Consider the following 26,906-nt stretch of genomic DNA (forward strand, 5'->3'; position numbering starts at 1 on the left):
CCCCCGGTGCTCCCCGGTGCTCAGCGCGTGTGTTCCGAGGCGGAAGCTCACCAGCGGGGCTAGGTAGCATGCGGGGCTAGCGTCACGAGAGCCGCCCTGTTGTCCCCGAGGCTCGAGGAGGAGGAGACGATGAACCGCGGACCCCCCCGCGGGCCCCCGGACGACGGGCAGCGGTACGGACTGCCCCCCCCGCCGCCCGGAGAGTGGGGCCCCTACGGCCCGCCGCCCGACGAATGGGCTCCCAGGGGGCCCCCCCAGCCGCACATGGACTGGGGCCCCCGAGGAGGACCCCCCGAGTGGGGTCCCCCTCCCGGCCCTTGGGGGCCTCACCCCCACCCCCACGGATGGGGACACCCGGGTTGGGGGCCTGAGCCGTGGGGCCCGGCGGGACCCCCGGCCCCCGAGTGGGGGGCTCCTCCGCCGGGCGGCTGGGGCCCGCCTCCCCCGGGCGGCTGGGGCCCCGGCGGCCCCCCCGCTCCGGAGCTGTACTACCGGCCGCCCAGCCCGGACCCCTACCGGCCCCCTCCGCCTCCTCCGGGGCTGCAGGGCTTCGCGCCTCCGCCGCCGCCCGTGGAGGCCCCCCCGCAGGCCGCGTTCCCCGTGTCGTTCCCCCCCCCCGGCTGGGCGGCGGAGGTAAGACGCTCATAGAAACAAATAGAAACAAGTTCTACAGCCGCCGGTCAGACTCGTTGATCTGATGAGGTGTGTTGATGTGTTTTGTTTCAGCAGCCGATGGTGAACCCCGCTCCAGAGCAGCCTCAGTGGGTGAGTCCTCCGGGGGCCGGGGGGGCGAGCGGGTGGGTGGGAGCGAGCTCATAGGGTCGACCCCCTGGTTCAGAGACCAGGTGGTTCAGAGACCAGGTGGTTCAGAGACCAGGTGGAAGAGAGCCCCATGACGGGGGCTCCGCGATGTGGAGACCATTGTTTACACCACGGAGAGTGAATGGAGGGATGATGGAGGAGTGACAGGAGGATGGAGGGACAGAATGGAGGAGTGAGAGGATGATGGAGGAGTGAGAGGATGATGGAGTGACAGGGTGATGGAGGGATGATGGGAAGTGACAGGATGATGAAGGGACAGAATGGAGGAGTGAAAGGATGATGGAGCAGTGAGAGGATGACGGAGCAGTGAGAGGGTGACGGAGCAGTGAAAGGAGGACGGAGGAGTGAGAGGATGTTGGAGGAGTGAGAGGAGGACGGAGGAGTGAGAGGGTGATGGAGGAGTGAGAGGAGGACGGAGGAGTGAGAGGGTGATGGAGGAGTGAGAGGATGATGGAGCAGTGACAGGGTGACGGAGGCTGTGTGTTTAAAGCGGTCTCTTCTCGTTCTTCCAGCTGAAGGCTTTGATTTCAGTCCCCCCCACCGAGCTCCCCCCGCCCTCTTCCACGGCCCCGCCCCCCGCCGCGGCTCCGCCCCCTGTGGCCCCGGCGGCGGCGGCGGTGGCCCCCGCAAAGCCGGCGGGGCCCCCCGAGCCGGAGCGCAAGGCCACGCCGCTCGGCCTTCTGGGAAAGAGGACGTTTGAGAAGTAAGTGTTCTTTAATCGGCTTTGTTGTTCCTTCAGGAAGTGCTTCTGCCTCTCTCTCCGCAGTAGTGGTGTTTAGTTCATGATTCGTTTGAATGAATCAGTTCGCGTCGGTCGGTTCGCCAAGAAGAGTCGTTCATTCGTTCGTTCGTTCGTTCGCATTTCTGGTAGTGGTGAATCACTGTTCTCAGTCACTGAGTCGGTCAGACTCGGCTCCTCCCTCGTTCTCGTTCTCAAACGAATCACGGTCGTGCGACGGTGCAAACGCTCATCAATCAACACAACATTAACTAAGTTCCTTTCAGCTGAGGAGCGCTTCATGTTAGAATCAGGATCAGTGTTTCCCACAGACCAGGTAGCAATGTGTGGCGGATTTGTTGCCGGCGGGGGGGGGGGGGGGGGGGAGGCGCGATTACCGGCTGGCGGAGTTGTTGACGGGGGGGGTGTCTCGTTTTTCGCCCGTGCCTAAAACCGCCACTGCTTATAATGCTTACGTTATAAGCAGTATTACGGTACATTTAAAAATCGCGTTCAAGTAAAAATAAATAAGAAAAGCGGAATCAATTTGTGGCGCTCGTTGTTCAATGTGTGGCGCAGCGCCACACATTGGCCTATGTGTGGGAAACACTGAGGATGTTGTTGCCCGTCTGGTCTCTCATGACGTCTCAGTCCTCGAGTCTTCACCGCTAGACACAGCCAGCGAACGAACGGCGACTCAGCGACTAGTCAGGGGCGGAGCTGGGAGTCGAGTCTCGGAGAACGAACGACGACGAACGACGACGAACTGAAACGGGGAATCGGGGGTCGGTCGGTTCGTGTTAAAGAGTCGTTGGTTCAAACTGATTCGTTGGTGAGCGAGCCGCCACCGCTCCGCAGCGGTCTGGTCCTTGGGGCGGCCCCTGGCTGTGTGGTCCTTTAAAGGGCCCCCCCCCCACCCCGCCCAGACCGGCGGCCGGCCGCCTCGTCCTGCCGCTCCGCCGCCTCTTGTCTGAACCGCTCGGCAGGAGAGCTGTCACCGTGACGACCGCTGCCGACCTCCCAGCAGCCCGGGCGCTCTGCTGCGGCCCGTCTGGCGGCGCTGGTCCGTCCCTCCCCCCCCCACACCGCGCTGGTCCGTCCCTCCCCCCCCCCACACCGCGCTGGTCCGCTGGTTGTGTGCTAGCAACATACAACCAGCCGATCAGCGTTATCAGAGTCAGCACACAACCAATCAGAGTGGCGCCCTCAGACGTTGCTTGTTGAATCGGTCCAGACAGCGGCCGCGCGGTTCCAGAAGCTTCCATCACACGGAACACATTTGTTCCCGAACTCGTCCTCTTCTCCACAAACGTTTCAGACGGCCTGTGGTTGGGCCGGTGTAGTACTGACCTCTCTCTCTCTCTCTCTCTCTCTCTCTCTCTCTCTCTCTCTCTCTCTCTCTCTCTCTCTCTCTCTCTCTCAGACCTCCAGCTGGACGCTCCACTGGCATCATCTCTTTCATCGGGGTGAGTCTCCCGTCCGTCCACGCTGCGTATACGCTGAACCCTTTTGAGACCCTTTTGTTTCTGTAACGCGTTCCCCCTCGTGGTTCTGTTTGTGTAACGCGTTCCCCCTCGTGGTTCTGTTTGTGTAACGCGTTTCCCCTCGTGGTTCTGTTTGTGTAACGCGTTCCCCCTCGTGGTTCTCCCCCCCCCCCCCCAGCCCACGTTCGGCTACATCGAGAGGGAGGACCTGGAGAAGTTCTCCTTCCAGTTCAAAGCCTACTTCGGAAACGCCAAGGCCCTGACGCCAGGGGTCAGAGTTCACTTCACCGCGCTCAAGGAGAAGGTGGGTCTCTCTCCCCCCCCCCTCCCCCTCTTCCCCCCCCCCCCTGGCCGTAAAGGGTCCTCACCCGCTGGGCGGTGTATCCCCCCCCCCTCCCTCCCCCCCTGGGGTCGGTAAAGGGCCGATGGCCGAGACTGATCTTCTGGAGCCGGTTCTGCTCCTCAGTTGACGTCATAAGAATGACACAACGATGATAACTAATGTTACAAGACTCAGTTTAAAAAAAAGGAACATTTATTGAACCGTCTGTAAATCACGCCGGGGGAAAAAAATGAAATCGTCCGATACTGCTGCACGTTAAAAAAAACCCCGATGTGGTGTGATAACGCCGTGGTTCCGCTGCCGTTACAGAACAGCCAGGTGGCCACGGACGTGAAGGTGGCCCCGGGCGGCACGGAGAACGTCAGCATGGAGATCTACGAGGCCGTGGTCAGCCAGCCAATCCAGGAGCCCCAGGTGAGCCCCGCCTCACACCTCACCCGGGTCGGGATTGGCTGAAGTAAGACTTGGTGGAGGAGGGGGGGACGGGGGGGGGGGTCTCTCCAGGTGTGAGGGTGTCGACGTCCAGCCCGGGGAGAAGCTGTACCCGGGCCAGAGGTCAGGGGTCAGGTGTACACCACGCTGACCCCTGACCTCTCAGCCCGGGGAGAAGCTATACCCGGGCCAGGTGTAGCCCCCTCTGACCCCTCTGACCCCTGACCCCTGACCTCTGACCCCTCAGCCCGGGGAGAAGCTATACCCGGGCCAGGTGTAGCCCCCTCTGACCCCTCTGACCCCTGACCTCTGACCCCTCAGCCCGGGGAGAAGCTGTACCCGGGCCAGGTGTAGCCCCTCTGACCCCTCTGACCCCTGACCTCTGACCCCTCAGCCGGGGGAGAAGCTGTACCCGGGCCAGAGGTCAGAGGTCAGGTGTACACCACGCTGACCCCTGACCCCTGACCTCTGACCCCTGACCTTTGACCCCTCAGCCCGGGGAGAAGCTGTACCCGGGCCAGGTGTACACCCCTCTGACCCCTGACCCCTGACCTCTGACCCCTGACCTCTGACCCCTCAGCCCGGGGAGAAGCTGTACCCGGGCCAGGTGTAGCCCCCTCTGACCCCTCTGACCTCTGACCCCTGACCCCTGACCTCTGACCCCTCAGCCCGGGGAGAAGCTGTACCCGGGCCAGGTGTACACCCCTCTGACCTCTGACCCCTGACCTCTGACCCCTCAGCCGGGGGAGAAGCTGTACCCGGGCCAGGTGTACACCCCTCTGACCTCTGACCCCTGACCTCTGACCCCTCAGCCGGGGGAGAAGCTGTACCCGGGCCAGGTGTACACCCCTCTGACCCCTGACCTCTGACCCCTGACCTCTGACCCCTGACCTCTGACCCCTCAGCCGGGGGAGAAGCTGTACCCGGGCCAGGTGTACACCCCTCTGACCCCTGACCCCTGACCTCTGACCCCTCTGACCCCTGACCTCTGACCCCTCAGCCCGGGGAGAAGCTGTACCCGGGCCAGGTGTACACCCCTCTGACCCCTGACCTCTGACCTTTGACCCCTCAGCCCGGGGAGAAGCTGTACCCGGGCCAGGTGTACACCACGCTGGGCCACCTGCGCACCAACCTGGCGTACGAGCGGCGGGACTGCGCGGTGACGCTGCTGAAGGACGACCAGGTGCTGTTCAACCTGCTGACGGACCTGGTGACGGACAAGAGGAGGGCCACCAACCTCCGGCTGCAGGTCCCCCTCACCTACCAGCACACCAAGGAGCTCCGCCGCACGGTGTGTGTGTGTGTGTGTGTGTGTGTGTGTGTGTGAGACGACAGGGAGACTGGACGTTGTGTGCTTTGTGTTTTCACTAAGGTGCTGGCTTTGACGGTTGACCCTTGACCCCTACTGCTCAGAGCTCTGACCTTGACCCTTGACCCCCCTGCTGCTCAGAGCTCTGACCCCTGACCCTTGACCCTTGCCCCCTCAGGGCGTCATCAGCAGCATGGCGGGCTCGGCGGGGCTGATCACGGCGGAGGCGCTGGGCGAGCTGCCCTTCGACCTGAAGGAGAACCTGAGCGACGTGGACTTCACCGCCGAGGACGTCAAGGAGGAGGTGGAGTTCACCCTCCACACGGTGAGGAGGAGCAGGAGGAGGAGCAGGAGGAGGAGGAGCAGGAGGAGCAGGAGGAGCAGGAGGAGGAGGAGGAGGAGGAGGAGGAGCAGCGTGTGGTTTCCCAGAATCCTCTGCTGCTAAAGGGCTCCTCTTAACTCCACCAGGTGTGGGTGTGGTTCACCAGTGAAGCCCCTTCCCTGCGCCTTAGTGACATCACAGGTGGGCGTGTCCGTCGAGACGTGCGCTGGACAGGTCGGTCTACCGGCCGTCATACACCTAGGGGGACACGCCCACCTGTGATGTCACCAAGGCACAGGAAACGACGGCTTTAACGGCTTGTACTGGTCGTCACACTCAACAGCTGGTGGTACGGTGCGGGCCCTTTACCAGCGGACTGGACTAACCGATCCCAGTCACTGAGTTAAAACGAAGCCTCGTTGAATGAAGGCTTTCGTCTGGCTCCCCTCGTTGTCCTGAAAACTGAGCTTTAGCTTCTTGCTAGGGCTGGGCGATTAATCGAATTTGATGATCGCGATTTCGATTTCAGAGTGAAACGATCACCAAACTAATATAATACAAGAGTTGAAACGATTTAAAACGATTTTTTTTTTAATATAGAAATTGCAGAACAGCTGGATTCATATCTGGACTTTATTTTCTATTTGACCATTTTGTGTATATTTTTTAAGGGGAAATTTCAAAGTTCTCATTTACAAAGTGTTTTTTTTTTTGGAGAGAAATTATGAATAAATGCGTCAATGTTTTCAAACTCAAAAATAATCGTTTGAATAATCGAGATTTCAATATTGACCAAAATAATCGTGACTATGATTTTTTTTGGGGGGGACTTTTATTCTGAAGCTCTTATTTCTCCAGGGATGCATGTGACTGACCTTCCTGTGTTCACGTCGTCGCTTCCTGTTGACCTGTTGGGGGGGGTTGTGATTGGTCGACAGGTGCGGGGAGTCCAGCGGGCCATCAGGATCCGCCGCGTGAAGGAGCCCCTCCTCCTCACCCTCTGCACCTCCCCCCCTCCCCTGCCCCCCCCCCTGGGCGCCCGCCCCCCCCTCCGCCCCGCCGCCGCCGCGCTGGGGCCCAACGGCCAGCTGGACAACGAGCTGTACGAGGGCGTGGTCAGCCAGACCATCACCCCCCCCTCCGTGAGGACCCCCCCCACTCCTCTGACCTCTGACCCTCCTGACCTGTGTGTGTGTGTGTGTGTGTGTGTGTGTTATAGTGTGTAACCTGTGTGTGTAACCTGTGTGTGTGTTGTTGTAGTGTGTGTGAATTGTTGTAGTGTGTGTGTGTGTGTGTTGTGTGTGTGGTAGTGTGTAACGTGTGTGTTGTTGTAGTGTGTGTGTGTTGTTGTAGTGTGTGTGTGTGTGTTGTTGTAGTGTGTGTGTGTGTGTGTGTGTGTAACCTGTGTGTGTGTTGTAGTGTGTGTATGTAACGTGTGTGTGTGTGGTAGTGTGTATCGTGTGTGTGTGTGTGTGTGTAACCTGTGTGTGTTGTAGTGTGTGTATGTAACGTGTGTGTGTGTGGTAGTGTGTAACGTGTGTGTGTGTGTGTTATAGTGTTTAACCTGTGTGTATGTGTGTTATAGTGTGTAACCAGTCTGTGTGTGTGTAACCTGTGTGTGTTATAGTGTGTAACCTGTGTGTGTTATAGTGTGTAACCTGTGTGTATGTGTGTTATAGTGTGTAACCAGTCTGTGTGTGTGTGTGTGTGTGTAACCTGTGTGTGTTATAGTGTGTAACCAGTCTGTGTGTGTGTGTAACCTGTGTGTATGTGTGTTATAGTGTGTAACCAGTCTGTGTGTGTGTGTGTGTGTGTGTAACCTGTGTGTGTTATAGTGTGTAACCAGTCTGTGTGTGTGTGTGTGTGTGTGTAACCTGTGTGTGTTATAGTGTGTAACCAGTCTGTGTGTGTGTGTAACCTGTGTGTGTTATAGTGTGTAACCTGTGTGTGTGTGTGTGTGTCTCTTCCAGGGCACTGTCCCGGGCTACCCGGGCCAGATCTTCGCCAACATCGGGCCGATCAAGACCAACGTGACGTTCGACGCGCGGGACTGCGCCGTGACGCTGCTGAAGGACGACCAGGTGCTCCTCCAGCTGCTGGTCGACCCGCGCAGCCGCAGGCGCCGCGCCGCCGGCATCCGGCCCAAGGTCCCCTTCACCTTCTGCTACACCAAGGAGACCAGGGAGAAGGTGAGCCCCCTCTGGAGGTCACCTTCACCTTCTGCTGCACCAAGGAGACCAGGGAGAAGGTGAGCCCCCTCTGGAGGTCACCTTCACCTTCTGCTGCACCAAGGAGACCAGGGAGAAGGTGAGCCCCCTCTGGAGGTCACCTTCACCTTCTGCTGCACCAAGGAGACCAGGGAGAAGGTGAGCCCCCTCTGGAGGTCACCTTCACCTTCTGCTGCACCAAGGAGACCAGGGAGAAGGTGAGCCCCCTCTGGAGGTCACCTTCACCTTCTGCTACACCAAGGAGACCAGGGAGAAGGTGAGCCCCCTCTGGAGGTCACCTTCTGCTACACCAAGGAGACCAGGGAGAAGGTGAGCCCCCTCTGGAGGTCACCTTCACCTTCTGCTACACCAAGGAGACCAGGGAGAAGGTGAGCCCCCTCTGGAGGTCACCTTCACCTTCTGCTACACCAAGGAGACCAGGGAGAAGGTGAGCCCCCTCTGGAGGTCACCTTCTGCTACACCAAGGAGACCAGGGAGAAGGTGAGCCCCCTCTGGAGGTCACCTTCACCTTCTGCTGCACCAAGGAGACCAGGGAGAAGGTGAGCCCCCTCTGGAGGTCACCTTCACCTTCTGCTGCACCAAGGAGACCAGGGAGAAGGTGAGCACCCTCTGGAGGAGAACCGCTCTGAGGAGGAGAACCGCTCTGAGGAGAACCGCGCTCAGAGACGTTCTCCTGGGTTCCTGAAACACAGGAGAACTTCTCACAAATTCCCAACAGTGCTTTGAGGTGTGGACAGGTGTGTTTTACACAGGCAACGAGTTCAGATCAGGAGTACTTTCTTTTAAAGCGAAAGGACTAATCTGCGGGAGCCAGAATCCTTTATGGTCGATGGGGGATGAAATACTTATCTCACTCCATGAGATGCAAATCAATTCATATATCTTTTTTAAATGTGATTTTCTTTTTGATATTCTGTCTCTCACTGTTAAAACAAACGTTAAAATGAGAGACATTTCTTTGTCAGTGGTCAAACTTACAAAATCAGTGAGGGGTGAAGTCATTATTTCCTCCACTGTAGATACCTCTCCATGGCTCTCTCTCTGGCTGTCTGTGGGAGGCCTGGTCAGGTAGAGCAGGTGTAGGCCTGGTCAGGTAGAGCAGGTCTAGGTCTGGTCAGGTAGAGCAGGCGTAGGCCTGGTCAGGTAGAGCAGGTCTAGGTCTGGTCAGGTAGAGCAGGCGTAGGTCTGGTCAGGTAGAGCAGGTCTAGGCCTGGTCAGGTAGAGCAGGTGTAGGTCTGGTCAGGTAGAGCAGGCGTAGGTCTGGTCAGGTAGAGCAGGTCTAGGCCTGGTCAGGTAGAGCAGGTGTAGGCCTGGTCAGGTAGAGCAGGTGTAGGTCTGGTCAGGTAGAGCAGGTGTAGGTCTGGTCAGGTAGAGCAGGCATAGGCCTGGTCAGGTAGAGCAGGCGTAGGCCTGGTCAGGTAGAGCAGGCGTAGGCCTGGTCAGGTAGAGCAGGAGTAGGCCTGGTCAGGTAGAGCAGGTGTAGGCCTGGTCAGGTAGAGCAGGTGTAGGCCTGGTCAGGTAGAGCAGGTGTAGGTCTGGTCAGGTAGAGCAGGCGTAGGGTGAGCTCTGCTAGGGCTGCTCGATTAAGTGTAAATGAGAACTTTGAAATTTCCCCTTAAAAAATATACACAAAATGGTCAAATAGAAAATAAAGTCCAGATATGAATCCAGCTGTTCTGCAATTTCTATAAAAAAAACAACAACATTTTTATTTATTTTTTTTAAATAGTTTCAACTCGATTATATTAGTTTGGTGATCGTTTCACTCTGAAATCGAAATCGCGTTCAAAATTCGATTAATCGCCCAGCGATTAATCGATGGGCGATTAATCGCTCCCCCCCACCCCCCCCCCCACCCCGTGTGTGTCCCTCAGGGCCAGGTCCGCAGCGTCTCCGGCCGCACCGGAGACATCTGCTCGGAGGACTACGAGGGGCTGCCCTTCCACGTGGACGACACCTTCAGCGACCACGAGCTGGGCCCCGAGGACGTGGGCCAGGAGGTGGAGTTCACCGTGACCACGGTAGGGCCCCCTCCTCAACGCCTGGTCCGTCACCTGGATCCAGGTGTTCTCCAGGTGTTCCCCAGGTGTTCCCCAGGTGTATCCAGATGTTCTCCAGGTGTACTGAGGAGGCGTGTCTTGTGTCCTGAGTAGGCGTGGCCTGTGTGATGAGGAGGCGTGGCCTGTGTATAGAGGAGGCGTGGCCCGTGTGATGAGGAGGCGTGGCCTGTGTATAGAGGAGGCGTGGCCTGTGTCCTGAGGAGGTGTGGCCTGTGTGATGAGGAGGCGTGGCCTGTGTCATGAGGAGGCGTGTCTTGTGGCCTGAGGAGGCGTGTCTTGTGGCCTGAGAAGGCGTGGCCTGTGTATTGAGGAGGCGTGGTCTGTCATGAGGAGGCGTGGCCTGTGTATTGAGGAGGCGTGGCCTGTGTGATGAGGAGGCGTGGCCTGTGTCATGAGGAGGCGTGGCCTGTATACTGAGGAGGCGTGGCCCGTGTCCTGAGGAGGCGTGGCCCGTGTCCTGAGGAGGCGTGGCCCGTGTCCTGAGGAGGCGTGGCCCGTGTCCTGAGGAGGCGTGGCCCGTGTCATGAGGAGGCGTGGCCCATGTGATGAGGAGGCGTGGCCTGTGTATTGAGGAGGCGTGGCCTGTGTGGTGAGGAGGCGTGGCCTGTGTATTGAGGAGGCGTGGCCTGTGTCATGAGGAGGCGTGGCCTGTGTCATGAGGAGGCGTGTCCTGTGTCCTGAGGAGGCGTGGCCTGTGTACTGAGGAGGCGTGGCCTGTGTCATGAGGAGGCGTGGCCTGTGTCCTGAAGAGGCGTGGCCTGTGTCCTGAAGAGGCGTGGCCTGTGTCCTGAAGAGGCGTGGCCTGTGTCCTGAAGAGGCGTGGCCTGTGTCCTGAAGAGGCGTGTCCTGTGTCCTGAAGAGGCGTGTCCTGTGTCCTGAAGAGGCGTGGCCTGTGTCCTGAAGAGGCGTGGCCTGTGTATAGGAGGCGTGGCCTGTGTATAGGAGGCGTGGCCTGTGTATAGGAGGCGTGGCCTGTGTATAGGAGGCGTGGCCTGTGTACTGAGGAGGCGTGGCCTGTGTATTGAGGAGGCGTGGCCTGTGTGCAGGTGAACGAGGCCTCCAGGGGGGTCCGTCTGAGGAGGCTGGGCCCACCGGGAGACAAGATCCTGGACGAGCAGAAGAAACGAGAGGAGGAGGAGCGGAGGAAGAGGGCGGAGGAGGAGAGGAGGAGGAAGGAGGTGGAGGAGGAGGAGAAGTCCAGAGACTTTGAGAAGAGGAAGGAGGTGGCTGCGGCGCTGGCAGCCGCCCAGGTCAAGGTGAGAGAGACGGAACGTTCACTGGTCCCACGCGACCTCGTACCAGCAGCTGGGCGTCCACGCTCAATGGTTAAACTTCAGCCTCAAACAATCAAACCAGTGAAGGTATTGTGACGTTTCAGCTAGCTCGCATACACTCCAACCAATCACAACACAGTCTGTTACACTCCAACCAATCACAACACAGTCTGTTACACTCCAACCAATCACAACACGGTCTGTTACACTCCAACCAATCACAGCACAGTCTGTAACACTCCAACCAATCACAACACGGTCTGTAACACTCCCAACCAATCACAACACGGTCTGTAACACTCCAACCAATCACAACACAGTCTGTAACACTCCAACCAATCACAGCACAGTCTGTAACACTCCAACCAATCACAGCACAGCTACCAGTGTGTGAGCGCTGTGTGTGTGTGTGTGTGTGTGTGTGTGTGTGTGTGTGTGTGTGTGTGTGTGTGTGTGTGTGTGTGTGTGTGTGTGTGTGTGTGTGTGTGTGGTGTGTGTTGTGTGTGTGTGTGTGTGTGTGTGTGTGTCAGAGGGCGTTGATGCTACCAGTGTGTGAGCTGTGTATGTGTGTGTGTTCCTCCTCCTCCAGTGGACCCCGCTGGGCTTCAGGACCACCGACCCCAAAACCTTCGACGACATCAGCAAGGAGCGCTTCCAGGGCACCGTGCTGAAGACCGTCTCAGGAGCCCTCAGGTCTACCAGATCAGCAAGGGCGACGGCGCCAAGGAGGACCCAGACGACCAGAAGGTTGGTTGGCCCCGCCCACCTCCCACCTCCCACCTCACCACCTCCCACACCTTATGCCGTAACCGTAGCAACGAACGCAACACACCAAAAACCCCTGGTGTCTGTGGCGTTCTCCGCCTGTGTGCGATGAAGGAGCTGGAGCATGTGATGTGATGGGATGGGATCGGCCCCGTAGACCCGCCCACTCGCCGATACCCGACCGCTTTTATTTTTTTTTTTTTTTTTTAGGGCGTATCGGAACAACTCTACTGGCTGGGGCTCTGTGTCTTCGTTGTCCTTCAAAGTGGGCTGCAAAACTAGAGTTGAATAAGTACAGTTAACCAGTCGGGTGTGTAGGGGTGTGGGGGTACACACCTACACACCTCAACACACCTCAACACACACCCACTCAGAGGAGGTGCCTGCTGCCCAGCCCACCCGTGGACAGTGGCGTCGTCAGGTTTGGGGAGGTGGTCCGTCACTGAGGTGTTGGGGGTCTGAACCATAAGCTGCTGATGTGACCAGTAACGTGACCTGGTCTGACGCAGCGCAGGCATCCCCTAGACCCAGGGGGTTCGCAAACGTTTTTTTAAGAATGTTTGCTTTATATTAAATACAAAATGAATCGTACCCCCTGCAGTAGTCCAAAGCGCCCCTAGGGGTACGCGCGCCACCATTTGAGAGCCACTGCCCCTTGACGCCCCAGACTGGGTGGCCCCGCCCGTTCTGCCGGCGATTTGAGTTCGCCGTGCAGAACGTGTCCGGAGAGGAGGCAATACAGTCCTTTCTAGTTTCGATACGTTTTTTTGCGGGAGCCAATCACCAAGCTGGCTTTCCCCCCCCCCCGGCGCGCTATTGGCTGGTTTAACACAATGACGACAGGGAAGCGACGGCAAGCGGCCAGTTGCGTACAGAGTCCATTTAACTTGTTGATCACGCCTCTGGTGCTGGAGACCATGACAGCAGCCTCCCCAGACCCAGCTCAGTCTAGGCTGGAGCTGGGTCTGGTAACAACTAGGGATGGGTCTGATTATTTGATTATTCGTTCCTGAGGGTCAAAGCCGATTTTTAACATTTGGACCGTTAACATTTTTTCCCAAAAAAAAAAAAAAAAATTCCCAATTTTTTTTCAAATAAACAAGAATTAACGGACGGAACTAATGTTGGTTCTGTAGCACTATTAGTTTTTTTTATTATTATTAATCATGTACAGAAAAACAATATACACAAGCATAAATATTAATATACATGCATACAACACAAACACTGATCACTGTTAAAGTTAGTTTTTTTGCGTTTAAGATATTAAGTGATTTCTTGCCGATGATCCATGGCTGCCTTTGTGAATGTCGGCACACATCGAATAATCGATTATTCGTTCATACCGCCCACTGATTATTCGACCATGAAAAGTTATTCACATCCCTAGTAACAGCCAGGCTACCGGACGTCACCTCTGAAGGGCTGATTGTGTTTCCACGTCGACGCAACGCAAGGACCGCACAGACGCAGTCGTGAGCCTGTTTTGGTTCTGCGTCGGGTTTTAGTTTTAGTGAGCGGACCAATCACAGCCCCTTGCTGCTGAGGTTACAATGTTTGGGAGGTCAGGCACGTGGACGCGAGGAGGGTCCGTGAGGACGGGAGGGGGGGCCGTCGGCCCCTTGCGTTGACGGGGGCCCATCATCAGCCCTAGCCTCACTGAGGTGCACTGCATTGTGGGACGGCGGTCCCGGTCCGACCGGTCGTTTAACGCCAACCCCCCCGTCTGCAGAACGGTAACAAAGAGGAGAAGAAGAAGAAGGAGGAGGAGGAGGAGGAGGATGCGTCGGCGCCGGGCGCAGATCAGAAGGACGAGGCCGAGGTCAAACAGGAAGGCGTCCAGGTCAAACAGGAAGTGGGCGTGGTCCCGGTGAAGGTGGAGGTGAAGGTGGAGGTGAAGGAGGAGCAGCAGGCGGACGGGCAGCCGGCCGGCGGGAAGGAGAAGGAGGAGCGGCCGGACCGCGGCCGTCTGGTGATGACCGTCTCCGGGGAGCAGAAGATGCTGCACTTTGACCCCCGAGACGTCATCACCAGCGCCACCATGATGGTCGGAGACAAGGTGAGGCCCCGCTCCGCTCGCTGGGCAGGTCCAGTCCGGGCATTGGGGGGGGGGGGGGTCCAGTCCGGGCATTGCGGTGGGGGGGTCCAGTCCGGGCATTGCGGGGGGGGGTTCAGTCCGGGCATTGGGGGGGGGGGGGGGTCCAGTCCGGTCATTGGGGGGGGGGTCCAGTCCGGGCATTGGGGGGGGGGGTCCAGTCCGGGCATTGGGGGGGGGGGGTCCAGTCCGGTCATTGGGGGGGTCCAGTCCGGGCATTGGGGGGGGTGGGGGTCCAGTCCGGTCATTGGGGGGGTCCAGTCCGGTCATTGGGGGGGTCCAGTCCGGGCATTGGGGGGGGTGGGGGTCCAGTCCGGTCATTGGGGGGGTCCAGTCCGGTCATTGGGGGGGGGGGTCCAGTCCGGGCATTGGGGGGGGGGGGTCCAGTCCGGGCATTGGGGGGGGGGGGTCCAGTCCGGGCATTGGGGGGGGGGGTCCAGTCCGGTCATTGGGGGGGTCCAGTAACAACTGTCTGACCAACTGCCAAGCGCAGGGCCCCCCCCATCACCCACCTGTGACCTGTGGCCTGTGACCTTTGACCTGTAGCCTGTGACCTTTGACCTGTGACCTGTAGCCTGTGACCTTTGACCTGTGACCTGTGGCCCGTCCTCACGCCGCCCGTCTCGTCTCTCAGGTGCGCTTCAACATCGCCACGCAGCGGGAGAGCCGGGAGGAGCGGGCCACCTACGTGGAGATCCTCCCCGACTCCTTCCAGGAGTCCACGGAGCAGCGGCGACACGTGAGGCGCCCTCCTGGTTCTGATTGGTTCATTGATTGGTTGATTGGTGATTGATTGATTGATTGATTGGTGATTGATTGATTGATTGATTGATTGCACGCACTTTAATAATCCCCAAGGGGGAAATTATTTTGCCACTACACACAACACCATCAACACCATCAACAGGACACCAGACACCAGTGATCGGCCCATATTGTCGGTCGATGTTTACATTTTTTAAGTTTTTTACGTGTTTCGTCATCGGCCGATTTTTTTTCCGGCCTTTTAAAAATTTTGTTATTATTATTTTCCCGCCGTGATTTTAAACCTTTTTTAAACTGAGACTTGTAACATTAGTTATCTTCATTGTGTCATTTCTATGATAAATATATATGTGTATGTAAATTGTAATTGAGCAAAAGCAGCACCGGCTCCAAATATCAACTCAAGAACATCGGTATCGCTGTTATCACCACCACATCAGATACAGTCAACAGCTCTCATTAAAGAGTCGGGAACAAAGGACCTCCTGACCCTCTCTGCGGGGCCCTGGGGTCGGGGCCCTGCTGCGGTCGGGGCCCTGCTGTGGGGCGCTGCTGCGGTCGGGGCCCTGCTGTGGGGCCCTGCTGGGGTCGGGGCCCTGCTGTGGGGCCCTGCTGCGGTCGGGGCCCTGCTGTGGGGCCCTGCTGGGGTCGGGGCCCTGCTGTGGGGCCCTGCTGGGGTCGGGGCCCTGCTGTGGGGGGCTGTGGTGATAGGATCCGTTGTGTGTCGGGACAGGGCATCGTGATCGAGTTCTCGGACGCGTCGGGGCTCATCAAGTGCTCCCAGAACCCCCAGCTGTTCTTCCGCATGTCGGAGGTCATCATCGTCAAGCAGAAGAAGCTCCAGCTGAACGAGAAGGTGGAGTTCAGCGTGGTGCCGGTGAGTTCACTGTCCTGCCACGGACTCTACTCTGTTCTACTGTTCCACTCTGTTCTACTGTTCCACTCTGTTCTACTGTCTTCCACTCTCTTCTACTCTGTTCCACTGGGTTCTACTGGGTTCTACTCTGTTCTACTGTTCCACTGGGTTCTACTCTGTTCCACTGGGTTCTACTCTGTTCTACTCTGTTCTACTGTTCCACTGGGTTCTACTCTGTTCCACTGGGTTCTACTCTGTTCCACTGGGTTCTACTCTGTTCTACTCTGTTCTACTGTTCCACTGGGTTCTACTCTGTTCCACTGGGTTCTACTCTGTTCCACTGGGTTCTACTCTGTTCCACTGGGTTCTACTCTGTTCCACTGGGTTCCACTCTCTTCTACTCTGTTCCACTGGGTCCTTGTGATGTCCTTGTCCTTGTGTTGGTTGACCCTCTCCTCCTCTCAGCATGAGACGGCGGAGGGCGGCCACCAGGCCATCCGGATCACCCGCTTCATGGAGAACGTCTTCCTCCCCGTCCGCAAGCTGAGCGCCGTGGGCGCCGGCCCGGCCAAGGGCAAGGTACACACACACACACACACACACACACACACACACACACACACACACACACACACACACACACACACACACACACACACACACACACACACACACACACACACACACACACAACCATGTGTCTCACCCTCTCTCCTCTCCTATGTCCCTGTTTTCAGATGACCATCAAGATCTCCAAAGACACAAAGAGTGTTGACGACAAAGGGTGAGTCCGTCACGGGGTGAGTCTCACTCCGTTGACCTCCCCATTAGGGGTGTGCGGTATAAACGGTATAGAAAGTACGCCGGTGTGAACTTGCGCTACGGTATGGACTTTGACACCGTGACACCGGTGTGTGACCGGTAGACGGCGTTGTGTGTAACGCGTTAGGTAACTACCTGTTCATGTAAAAAGTCACGTTACACGTAACTACTGAAGATATGGTGTATATATGGGAAAATACTAGCGACTAAAGAAACGTAGTTCCTTTTTCAATTCAGCGCAACGTTACTTTTCCCAGGGACCGATTTGACAGCGATACTGCCTTCTCAGGCAGGCTGCTATTGCGCAAGCGCGCCTGCGTCCCTTCACAAGCTCTCCTTCCACACCGTGGTACGAGACGGACGCTGGTAGCGTGAAGCTGTCTCTGCCATCTCAGACATCGCTTCCGCAGGCATTTTCCAAAGCTTACGACAAAAAAAGCTAGCGGTGGAACGAGATAACAAACGCCGGTACTGTTTACCCGTGTATGGACTAGGGCTTTGACTCCGAACTTTGTTATTCGAATATTAAAACAATTTATAATATTCAAACAAATATTAGGCAGCCCTTATTCAAAACTTTTATGGGCATTCCTGTGAGACCAGGTTGCCTTAATTACATCTGTTGCATATTTAAGGTGAAAATTAAATGTCAAGGGAAAGATGCGGTGGTTGCAAAAAGTATTTAGCTTATTAAGTTCACTCGTTGCTTATAATGGTTTATTCGTTTCCAGTATCATTTCCTTAATTTAGAAGACAGTTTTTTTGAATTGTAAAATAAATAAAATAATTTTTTGAAGGTAAGGTTAATTCAAACATGCCGTTTCATTTGGCCTCAATTGGCTACGGATGCGAACTTGGAATCAACATGCGCACCGGGGATTTCTAAAGGTTACTGTACAGTGGCGGAGACTGTAGGAGCTGAAACATCACTACGGTAGAGCTAAGAAGGTTCTACGAGCGCTTCAGACCAACCTTACCAACGAACGACGTACGAAAGAGATTCGTAGCAAAGAACGTTTCGGGAAACACGCGAAATGTTAAGGTAGAACTTAAAGAAGGGGTTACGAATACCGGCGCTTTTGCGCACGGTAAGGCTACGTGTGCGGTGCGCCAACTTTTTTTATGAGATAGAGAGACCCCTTAAAAAAATTAATTTTAAAAATTAACATACCGTGATATACATTTTAGTCCATACCGTACAGCCCTACTTCCCGTTCCCCGTCGTCATTCCCATTCCCAACGCTTCACCACGCGTCTCCCAGCGCGCCCCCGGCTCATGTGGTTCCCCTCCTCCGCAGTAAGGAGCAGGCGGAGACGGACAAGCTGAAGGCGGTGGTGAAGAACCTGCGCTCCCAGGACTCCAAGGAGGTCCGGGGCGGCGGCGGCGGCAGCGGCGGCGGCGGCGGGGGGCGGAGGGACCACGCCGCCGGGCGCCGGCGCTGCGGACGCTCCCGCAGCCGCAGCCGCAGCCCCTCCAGGACGCACTACGGGCGCTTCATCGAGAGGCACCGCGGCGCCAGCGTCAGACGCAGCGGCAGCCGGGAGCGGGAGCGTCCGGAGCGCCGCCGCTCCCGCTCCCGGAGCAGGGAGCGGAGCAGGGAGCGGAGCAGGGAGCGGAGCGGAGAGAGGAGCAGGAATAAGAGTAGTAAAAACAGCAAGGAGAGGGACGGGAGGGACGGGAGGGACGGGAGGAGTGGGAGGGAGGGGAGGGAGGGGAGGGACGGGAGGGAGGGGAGGGGCGGTAGTAGTGGCGGCGGCGGCGGCGGAGGAGGAGGAGGAGGAGGCGCGCCGGTCGATGACGAACTCGCCAGGAAGAAATGGGAACTGGAGAAGCTGAACGAGATGATCGCTCACAGGAAGTCCATGGTGGACCGCGACCACCGGGACATCGATCCCCGAGGAGGAGACCCGCGAGGAGGAGACCCTCGAGGTCCAGACCCGCGAGGAGACCCCCGGGGTCCAGACCCCCGAGGCCCAGACCCCAGAGGAGACCCCCGGGGCCCAGACCCGCGGGGGACGTGCATCGACTACGACCACGGCCGCATCGCCGTCCCCCTCAAGGAGTACAAACCGGTCCACCGGGAAGACCCGGAGTACCGGAGTTACCGCTCGCCGCCGGGCGACCCGGAGAGAGGTTACTACGGCAACGCCTACGAGAGAGGATACCGGCCCCCGCCGCCCCACGCCCACGCCCACGCCCACGCCGACCCCTACAGAGACCGTCGCTATGCCGACGACTATCCCTACGGAGACACCGCCGCGCCCTACAGGGACGCCGCGGCCTACGCGGCGGACCGCGCATCCTACGCCGAGCGTCCCTACGCCGACCCCCGTCCCCACGGCGACCCGCCGTACGGGGAGCGTCCGTACGCGGAGCGTCCGTACGCGGAGCGGGCCTACGGCGGCGGCGGCGGCGGCGGCGGCGGCGGCGCGTACCCGGACCGCTACGACTACGCCCCGTACGCCGACCCGTACGCCGCCAAGCCCCGCGCCGACCCGCCGCCCTACGACCCGCTCTACGACCCCCCCGCCGGCCAAGCGCGCCCGGTCCCCGGACCCCCCCCCCCCACCCCCACCCCCACCCTCACCACCACCACCACCACCGCGGGCGCTCTGCCTCCCCCGCGGAGGCCGCCCCCCCCTCCCTGCAGCCGCCGGCGGCCCCTCGCAGCCCCCTCCCCTCCGGCTCCTACCCCGCCCCCTCCGCCCAGCCGCCGCCCGCCTTCAAACCCCCGCAGTTCAGACCGCCGTCCCCCGTGGACTCCCCCCCGCGGAGCCCCTCCCCCTCCCCCCGCCGCCCCGCCCAGTGGGCCCCCGGCGCGTCCTACAACCCGCTCCTGGAGATCTTCAACAAAGGGCTGGAGGCCCACAAGAGGGCCCCGGGGCCGCCGCCGCCGCTCCGGGCCCCCGCCCCCTACCAGCAGCAGCAGCGGGCCCCCAGCGAGCCGCCGCCGCCGCCGCAGCAGCAGCAGCAGCAGCAGCGCTACCGGCCGCCCGACGACGACGGGCTGCTCCCCCACGAGCGCGCCCTGCAGGACGGCGGCGGCGGCTTCTCCCGCATCGTGGGGGGCCTGGCCTCGGAGCCGCCGGCGCCCGGCCGCTACCGGAGCGCCGCCGCCGCCGCCTCCTCCTCGGAGCGGACCCCCCTGGAAGAGGAGGAGGAGGAGGAGGAGGAGGAGCAGCAGCCCTTCGACAAGATCCAGACGCTGCTCCGGACCATCGGCATGAAGTTGACCACCGGCGACGGCCCCAGGCACGCCGGCGGCCCCCCCTCCGAGAGGCCCCCCCTCTCCAGGGAGGGCTTCCCCCCCGCCGACAGGGAGACGGGCCGGTGCTCGGCCGGCCGGAGCGAGGGGCGAGCGGAGTGGCGCCGCTCCCCGTCCCCGGGGCCGCGGGGCTGGGAGTACGAGGGCTTCCTGGACCAGCAGGAGCTGGAGGCACCAGCAGGAGTTGGAGGCCCCTGCAGAGGGCCAAGGAGATGCAGAGTCTCACCAAGACCATCGGCGGCGGCGGCGGCGGCGGCGCCTATGAATACACCCCGCCCCGCGGCCCCCCACCACCGCCGCCGGCCCCCCGGCCCCACAGCCCCCCGGCTCCTCCTACCAGGCCGCCGACGGCTGGGCCCCGCTCGGCCCCCCCGCCCAGAGCCCCACCTTCCCCGGCGCGGCCTCCACCCCGCCGCCGCCGCCGCCGCCGGCGCGTCGCTACGGGACCCCCCCCGGACACTCTCCCGTGTCGCCCCCACAGTACGTCCAGGGGGTTCCCCACCTTCGGGCCCCCCACCACCTCCTCCTCCTCCTCCTCCGCCTCGTCCTCGCTCCCCTTCCTGGGTCAGGAGGACCCGGCGCCGAGCGCCACCCCCCCCGGGACCGGGCCCCCCCAGGCCCGGGGGGGGGCCCCCCACCCCACGGCCGCCGGCCCGTCGTCGTTGTCGTCGTCGTCGACGACCCCGGCCCTGACCCCGGGGGCCGAGGGCCAGGAGCCCAACTCGGCCCTCACGGTGGCGCGGTGCCTGAAGGTCATCGAGACGGTGAAGTCCCTGAAGCCGTCCAAGTCGGTGCAGTTCAGCCTGCCCACGGACCGGCCCGTCGGCAGCGTGCAGATCGCCGGAGGCACGGAGGACGACATCAGGGCCAAGCAGAAGGAGAAGGTAAAGGGGGGGCCGAGTGGGCCCCCCGGCGGGGGGGGGGGGGGGGGGGGGGCGCACTCTGGACCGCATGGGGTCCATCAGCCGTCCGTCACATCCAGACCCACGTCCAGTGTTAGTGCAAGTTCACACTTCACATGAACTAGTTCAGGTCGTACAAAAGAAAATGAATGAATTCACGTTCATAGTTCACCGATTCAGTTTTGAACTAGTTCATTAACAGGTTTTTTTAGAAACCGAAGAAAAACGGAAATATGAATCCTCTCCATTACCTGCTGCCCATCACTACAATCTCAGGTTGTTGTGGATGTTATTTGTACGCCTGTTTCATTCATCACAACTAAGGCAGTAACTCTATTTAATAAACATGTCATCTGGACCTAAGCATCAATTCAGAATGTCACAAAATCTGAACTAGTTCAAGTTCTTTAGTTTAAAATATGTTACGTTCAGTTCAAAGTTCATAGAAAAATGAACTTGTTCAATGAACTAGTTCTTTTGAACTAATGAACTAGTTCTTTTGAACTAGTTCATGCACAACACTGCCCACATCGCCATGTAATAGAACATATATATATAAATATATATATAGGGATTAGTTACAGTTACTGACTGGAGATCAGCAAGATTCATATTTATTTTAATTTTACAATTCAATAGTTAAATATGTTAAATCAATTCATGCATCAATTCATCTCAACACATCGGCCTGGCCAAAAGGAAAGAGCAGTTTATACGTTGACTGCTTCCAATGTTGTGGTGGTCATACTATAGAATGATTTTGCATACTAAATCGCAACATTGGTCGAAATAATCTGTTACCGACCAGAGGTGTTTTGTGATTGCGGAGGATGATATAATACTGAGGCTGTCTGGCATTTGGGGGGACTTCTAAACAAAGATTTTAGTTCATATTCAGAAAGCTCAACGGTGATGCAAAAGGTGTCAAATGATGGTACTCAACCAGAGTATGTCTTCACTAAGGCGTGTGCTGTGTTTCCTCCTCCAGTTGGACCAGTACAACCAGCGGATTCAGGACAAGAGGGAATTGCATTATCAAGAGATTAGGAATCTCAAGAAACAAGGAGTTTGGAGACATCCCCCGGTCTCACAAGGTATCACTGTTCACCTCGTTGTACAGACCGCGCTTTGAGCTGGACGTCTCCGGCTGGGCCACGGATGCAAACAAAAGCACTTTTCACTACGTTAATAACTTGGATACTTACAACGTTTATGCTGGTCTGTGACAAATATCTATACACATCAATAGCTAGGGGCATCCAGGATCTAAGTGTCATGTTTAATTTTGCCTTGAGTTGGATGATCATTAGTTTTGATCTTAAGAAGATCTTAAGATTAAGAAGTTCTTTGAATCAGGTAGCTTCATTTAAGCAGCTAGTTTTGTCAGATAAGCATCCCGCACAGCAACGACTTTTTCCAGAGCAATTGTATGAGGTTCTTTCAGTTAGTTTGTTTTGGGAGGCGTCATTACATGACTGACATGATTATAAAGTTTATCAATCAGCTGCATCGGGTCCTGTAGCAGAATCTCGGAGACCAGATTTGGCCTTTAGGTGGCTCTGCGGTGGAAGTGCTCCGTGTCCTTAGTGTAGTGGTCCAGCCTGAAGAACCAAGACTCCTGCTCCACTGAGTACCTCGACTTCCTTTATCACTGCGTGTGTGCTGATCCGACCAGCCCTCACACACCCGTGTTAGATCCAGACTTATTGGTCTTGCCGGTAATGTATTAAGTTATGTGATATTAAGAGACCTACCGATTGAGTACGATTACATCTTTTCACAAATACTGCGTATCAGATTTCGTTATACAATCTATCATTTATTTAGCTAGTCATAGTGTAACTTGTAATTAGAACAATCCTTTCGTAATCACAGTTCGGCTTACATTTTGTATTTTCAACATGATGCAGAAGTGTCATGTTTGTCCCAGTGGTCTGTTTACGTTTAGCTAGCAGAGCTCATCCTGTCCAGAAGGCTTTAGGATGAAGAACGCGTCACCGTCCCGCTCTGAACACTCTGTCGTTAGAGTTAGTCAGCTGACTTCTACGGACTAGATGTTTTCACTGCAGCAGTATACTGCAGTATTTCGACAGTACTAAGCTAAAGGTAAAAAAAAAATGCTTCATAATCCTCCAAGGTTCTCCATAATGTAGACGTCCCTTGGAGGCACCCAAGTTGTACCATTTTCTGCCCTAGCTCAAGTATGTTAATATCGGGTTTGTAAACTGCTTTGATTGGACGTCTGTAAACGAGCTACTACTACTGCGATCTTCATGCATTAGGACTCCTAGCTAGCTAACTCCGTACGGCAGGTTCTCTTGACGCTGTGTTTCGGTCGCGGTGTTTCCGTCGCGGTGTTTTTCCGTCGGGGTGTTTCGGTCGAGATGTAGACCAGCGTCTGTGCTGCCCCTGGAAGGAACCTGTTGGTCACCAGACCCTCTGGCGACTTAGCTCAGAGTTCGTGAATGTCGTGAAGTTCGTTTAAAGCCAAATCCGCCAGTACTGGTCCCCTCAGGTGTTAGTAAAGCAGTGGGGGTAAGTCCTTTTATCTTCTTGTTTGTGTTTTTAAATCAGTGCAGCACCTCCTCAACCCATTGATAAAATGTAGAAATTCTATAAAAGACGATTGCATTCGGAACATGAGTATTAGTGATATAAAGCTTACATGCATGTACATGCATGTATATAGTCTTAAGGTTTAAAATCAATGTAACATTTTTCCAAGTCTCTAAAGTGTGTTTTTATATAAATTTAAGATATAATATGTATGCCCCCTTATTCACCCACAGAAGAAATGCATGTAGTAAGTCTATGGCTACAGTCTTGCCCTAAAAAAACGATTTCTCAGTAAAAACATGGGTTTTCACAAGTGCTAAAATGTAATGTTACTAAAAGCCTTTCTCCGCTAGTGTTCCAAGCTAACTGTAACGTTAATCTATTTAGCCCTGCGGAAAATGTTTGGCTTTGGCTCGTCTTGTATTCGTGAGGCTGTATGCTGTCTATCTAGTAGGCTGTGCTGATATTGTTCCTAGCTTGTGGTCATCTGAAGAGTCACCGTTTAGTCTCAGAACCTGCATGAGCACACCCGCGTCCGTCCGTCCGTCCGTCCGCTGGACCTCATGGGGTTAGTTGCGTGGCCCTGCTGCTCGTTTCGCTTCATTCACGGCACACGGCAGAGAGAGCGGGTCCAGGTAATCTCTGGAGAGTCACTTTCAGACTGACACAAATGGAAACCAGGAGTTCTAGGGACATAGCCAGATCCCAGCCGCTAGTTCTTGCTGTAGTTAGGAATGCGTTGGATTGGTTACTTTCTACTGGATGTCTTGCGTCGTTCAGCTATAAGTATGTCGTCTGCTTCTTTGTCTTTAACAAGACATCCGTGACCATGTGATTGTTGTTAAAGTGTTTAGTGAAGGAAGGAGGGAATAAGGTCTTTCTTCTCTTTATGTGCCCTGCTCACAGCGGGCTGCAAAGCAGACATTTGAACTCCTCATTGTACTGAATTTAAACCGTTACATGTATTTATTAGATTATTGACATTTTCATGTCGTATTATAACTGTATATTCAGCCAGTAATAACGTTCATGTTCAGCACAGATTAGTTTCATACAGCTTTACCTTTAGAAATGTTTTATTTATCTAGCTTATCCGTGTAGACTGTCTGGGCACCTGGTTCTTATTGAGACTGACGTGGTTTTTGCCGGTTTGAATTGTTCATGTGCTGATGTTGTCTAGAAGAGCAAGGTAGGTGAGTACTTTACTCTTGTACTGGTCTATCGCTTTTAGAGAAACACTGGAATGAGCAGTGGTTCCAGACATAACAAAAGAGAAAATATTGAGTTAATCAAAGTAAAACATTTATCGCTAATTGCCAAATCCGTCTTGTCAATTTACAAATAAAATTCAAATGTATTTTTTGCGTTAACAATTGGATTTACAAAAGTTTCTTCTGATTTTATTAAAAAGCTATTCCTCGACGGTCCATCAAGCCGTCTTTCTTTAGGAAAGGGAAATAATTCTTCAAAATGAAGAAGAGGTCGGAGCAGATATCAGTTGAAGGCTCCCCCTGGTGGCCACTTGTCTGCGCGCCCTGCTGGGTGTTGGATCACAGGGTCCACCCCCCCCCCCCCCCCCCCCCCCATGGAGGAGGAGGCGTCTCCATGCAGCGCCGTCCACTAACGGCTGCACTCTATTGGTTCTCCAGGTAAGCCCAGCGGGGAGCCCAAGAGCGTGTGGATCTGCGGCCACTCCCTGGTGTTCTGGGCCGAGGCGCGCGCCCGGTCCCCCGAGGTGGGCATGCAGCTGGGCATGGACCCCAGCAACGTGGTGATCCACTGGAAGGGCACCCAGGGCATGACCTGGCCCCAGCTGCTGCCGCTGCTGCACCAGCTCAAGGTGAAGTGGCCCAACCCCGACGTGCTCATCATGCACCTGGGCGGCAACGACCTGAGCACGGAGAGCCCCACCGACCTGCTGGCCTCCGTCAAGAAGGACCTGGGCTCCATGCGCAGCATCTTCCCCCGGTGCCTGCTGGTCTGGTCCAACGTCCTGCCCCGCCGCGTGTGGCGCCACTCGGCCGACAACCACGAGGTGGACCTGGTGAGGACCACGGTCAACCGCCGCGTGCACAACATCATCCTGGACCTGGGCGGCACCAGCTTGACCCACGACAACATCCGCTGCGGCTCCAACACGGGGCAGTACCGGCCCGACGGCGTGCACCTGTCCTCCAAGGGCATCGACACCTTCAACCTCAACCTGCAGGACTTCCTGGAGAAGTGGGAGATGGAGTCCGTCAAGGACCTGGAGAAGCCCTGACCCCCCCCCCCCCCCCCCCCCCCCCCCCCCCTTTTTTTTAATCACCGCTTTAGTTTTTTTGCCCCTTTTTATTCGTTCGTTAGTCTGCGGAGGAGTTCTACGTTGGTTTAGTCGTTACCGATGACCGTTTGTGTTTCTGCTCTAGTCGCTCTTTGTGGTTTTTAGCTCCGCCTTAACGACTCGTGTTCTCTTGAGTGTACTCCAACCTTCAACCAATAAAGTGATCTACTTCTCATGGCGTCCGTTTACGCGTCTTTATACCGAAACTAGTGGAACTTTACTAAGAATATCTAAGGACAGCTTTGCAGAAGAAGAAGGCCAAATGGGTAAAAAACGAAACCTTTTCCTACAATTACTAGTTAATGAAGTGACTGACCATGTCTAGGATAATGAATATTAGCACCTTCTATTGACCTCTGAGGGGTCTGCTCTGTTTAGAAGTTCTAATGATGCATTCATTTAAGAAGCCATCGTTGTCTCATACTCGCTAGGTTGTGTGTAAGGATGTTAGGAATGTGTTCCTGGTGTCATGTGTGGCCTCTATTCTGTGTTGTGTCCTCAGTGCAGCGGACAGTCTGAAGGTGAGTTCATCTCCACTGGTAACCCTGTGTGCCGAGTGATGACTATAGAAGCACATTTATACATTTTTATACGACTGCTTCTGCCTAGATGCTGTGATCATGATTTAGTAAACACTCCTTGGGTAACTCGTATTTTTATTTTATCTTGTATGAATTCTATCAATCCATGAATTCTTGGAATGCATTGTTTGATTTGAATGAATAAATTGTTTGAATTGATTTTTGATTCTAACTGATTATTGACCGCATTGGAATGGCTTTGCATCAGAAATCCTCCAAGAGGGACTAATGACAATGTCGTTATCCTAACCTGGTTTAGAACAAATCACGACTACCTTTTAAAAAATATAAATATAGCAATAATCACACATTCTTGTTGTAAATGTTATTTTTCCATCAAATCATCACATTCACACTCTGCTGGTATTTCTGAGGCTGTATGTTGTATTCTGTAAATCCTCAACTGTAGACTGTAGAAATCGTCATGAGATTAGTGCAGATGAGTATTCTATGGTATTTAACCTAGTTTCATAGATGAAACGGAAGTGTTTAAACTTCTATGAAAATGTCTGATTGAAAGTGTTGAAATCCAAGTGTTGGTGAAGCTCATCGACTGTCCCCTGTGTTGACTTTCTGAAGACGATGAAGATGGAGGCTGACAGGTAAAGGACGTCTCTAGTGCAGCATCGGCTCATTCTGGTTAATTCCCAAGTAGGATGCTGTTGGCTCATTAAGGCCTTGTGGCATAATTAAATAATAATTAAATAAGGATTTCTTGTGACTTTCTGTTTCAAATGTAATTGACCTATTGAACACTTATTTTTTTAATGCAATATATTTTTACTTGTTATGAGTTAAATAAAGGTTTGAAAGGTTATTGTCTTTAATTATTGTGAATTTCACACATGGTTCGGTGGGAGGGTGTAAATGGACCGTTGGAATAAGTAAGGGTGGAATCTTTTGAAATAAGTTTACTTTAGATTAAGGCAAGGCAACTTTATTTATATAGCACTTTTCATACACAAGGCAGACTCAAAGTGCTT

General features: G+C 55.7%; 1 protein-coding gene across 1 annotated transcript; it reads left to right on the forward strand.

Annotated features, from left to right (window-relative positions):
• Positions 1 to 26,624, forward strand: LOC311350094 (uncharacterized protein). The gene is given in 23 exon segments (XM_084470128.1): positions 1 to 633; positions 727 to 765; positions 1,335 to 1,525; positions 2,964 to 3,006; positions 3,203 to 3,328; positions 3,677 to 3,781; positions 4,872 to 5,090; positions 5,287 to 5,433; positions 6,369 to 6,572; positions 7,401 to 7,619; positions 9,533 to 9,679; positions 10,765 to 10,974; positions 11,582 to 11,797; positions 13,490 to 13,816; positions 14,487 to 14,591; positions 15,351 to 15,494; positions 15,939 to 16,052; positions 16,211 to 16,257; positions 17,594 to 18,488; positions 18,491 to 19,732; positions 19,780 to 20,445; positions 21,452 to 21,557; positions 24,669 to 26,624. Coding segments are annotated over 23 exon segments (6,630 nt in total). The 5' UTR covers positions 1 to 129; the 3' UTR covers positions 25,283 to 26,624.
• The last annotated feature ends 282 nt before the right edge of the window (positions 26,625 to 26,906 follow it).

This window comes from Micromesistius poutassou, assembly GCF_964030765.1.
Source record: "Micromesistius poutassou genome assembly, chromosome: 7".
In the NCBI taxonomy this organism is placed as follows: Eukaryota; Metazoa; Chordata; class Actinopteri; order Gadiformes; family Gadidae; genus Micromesistius; species Micromesistius poutassou.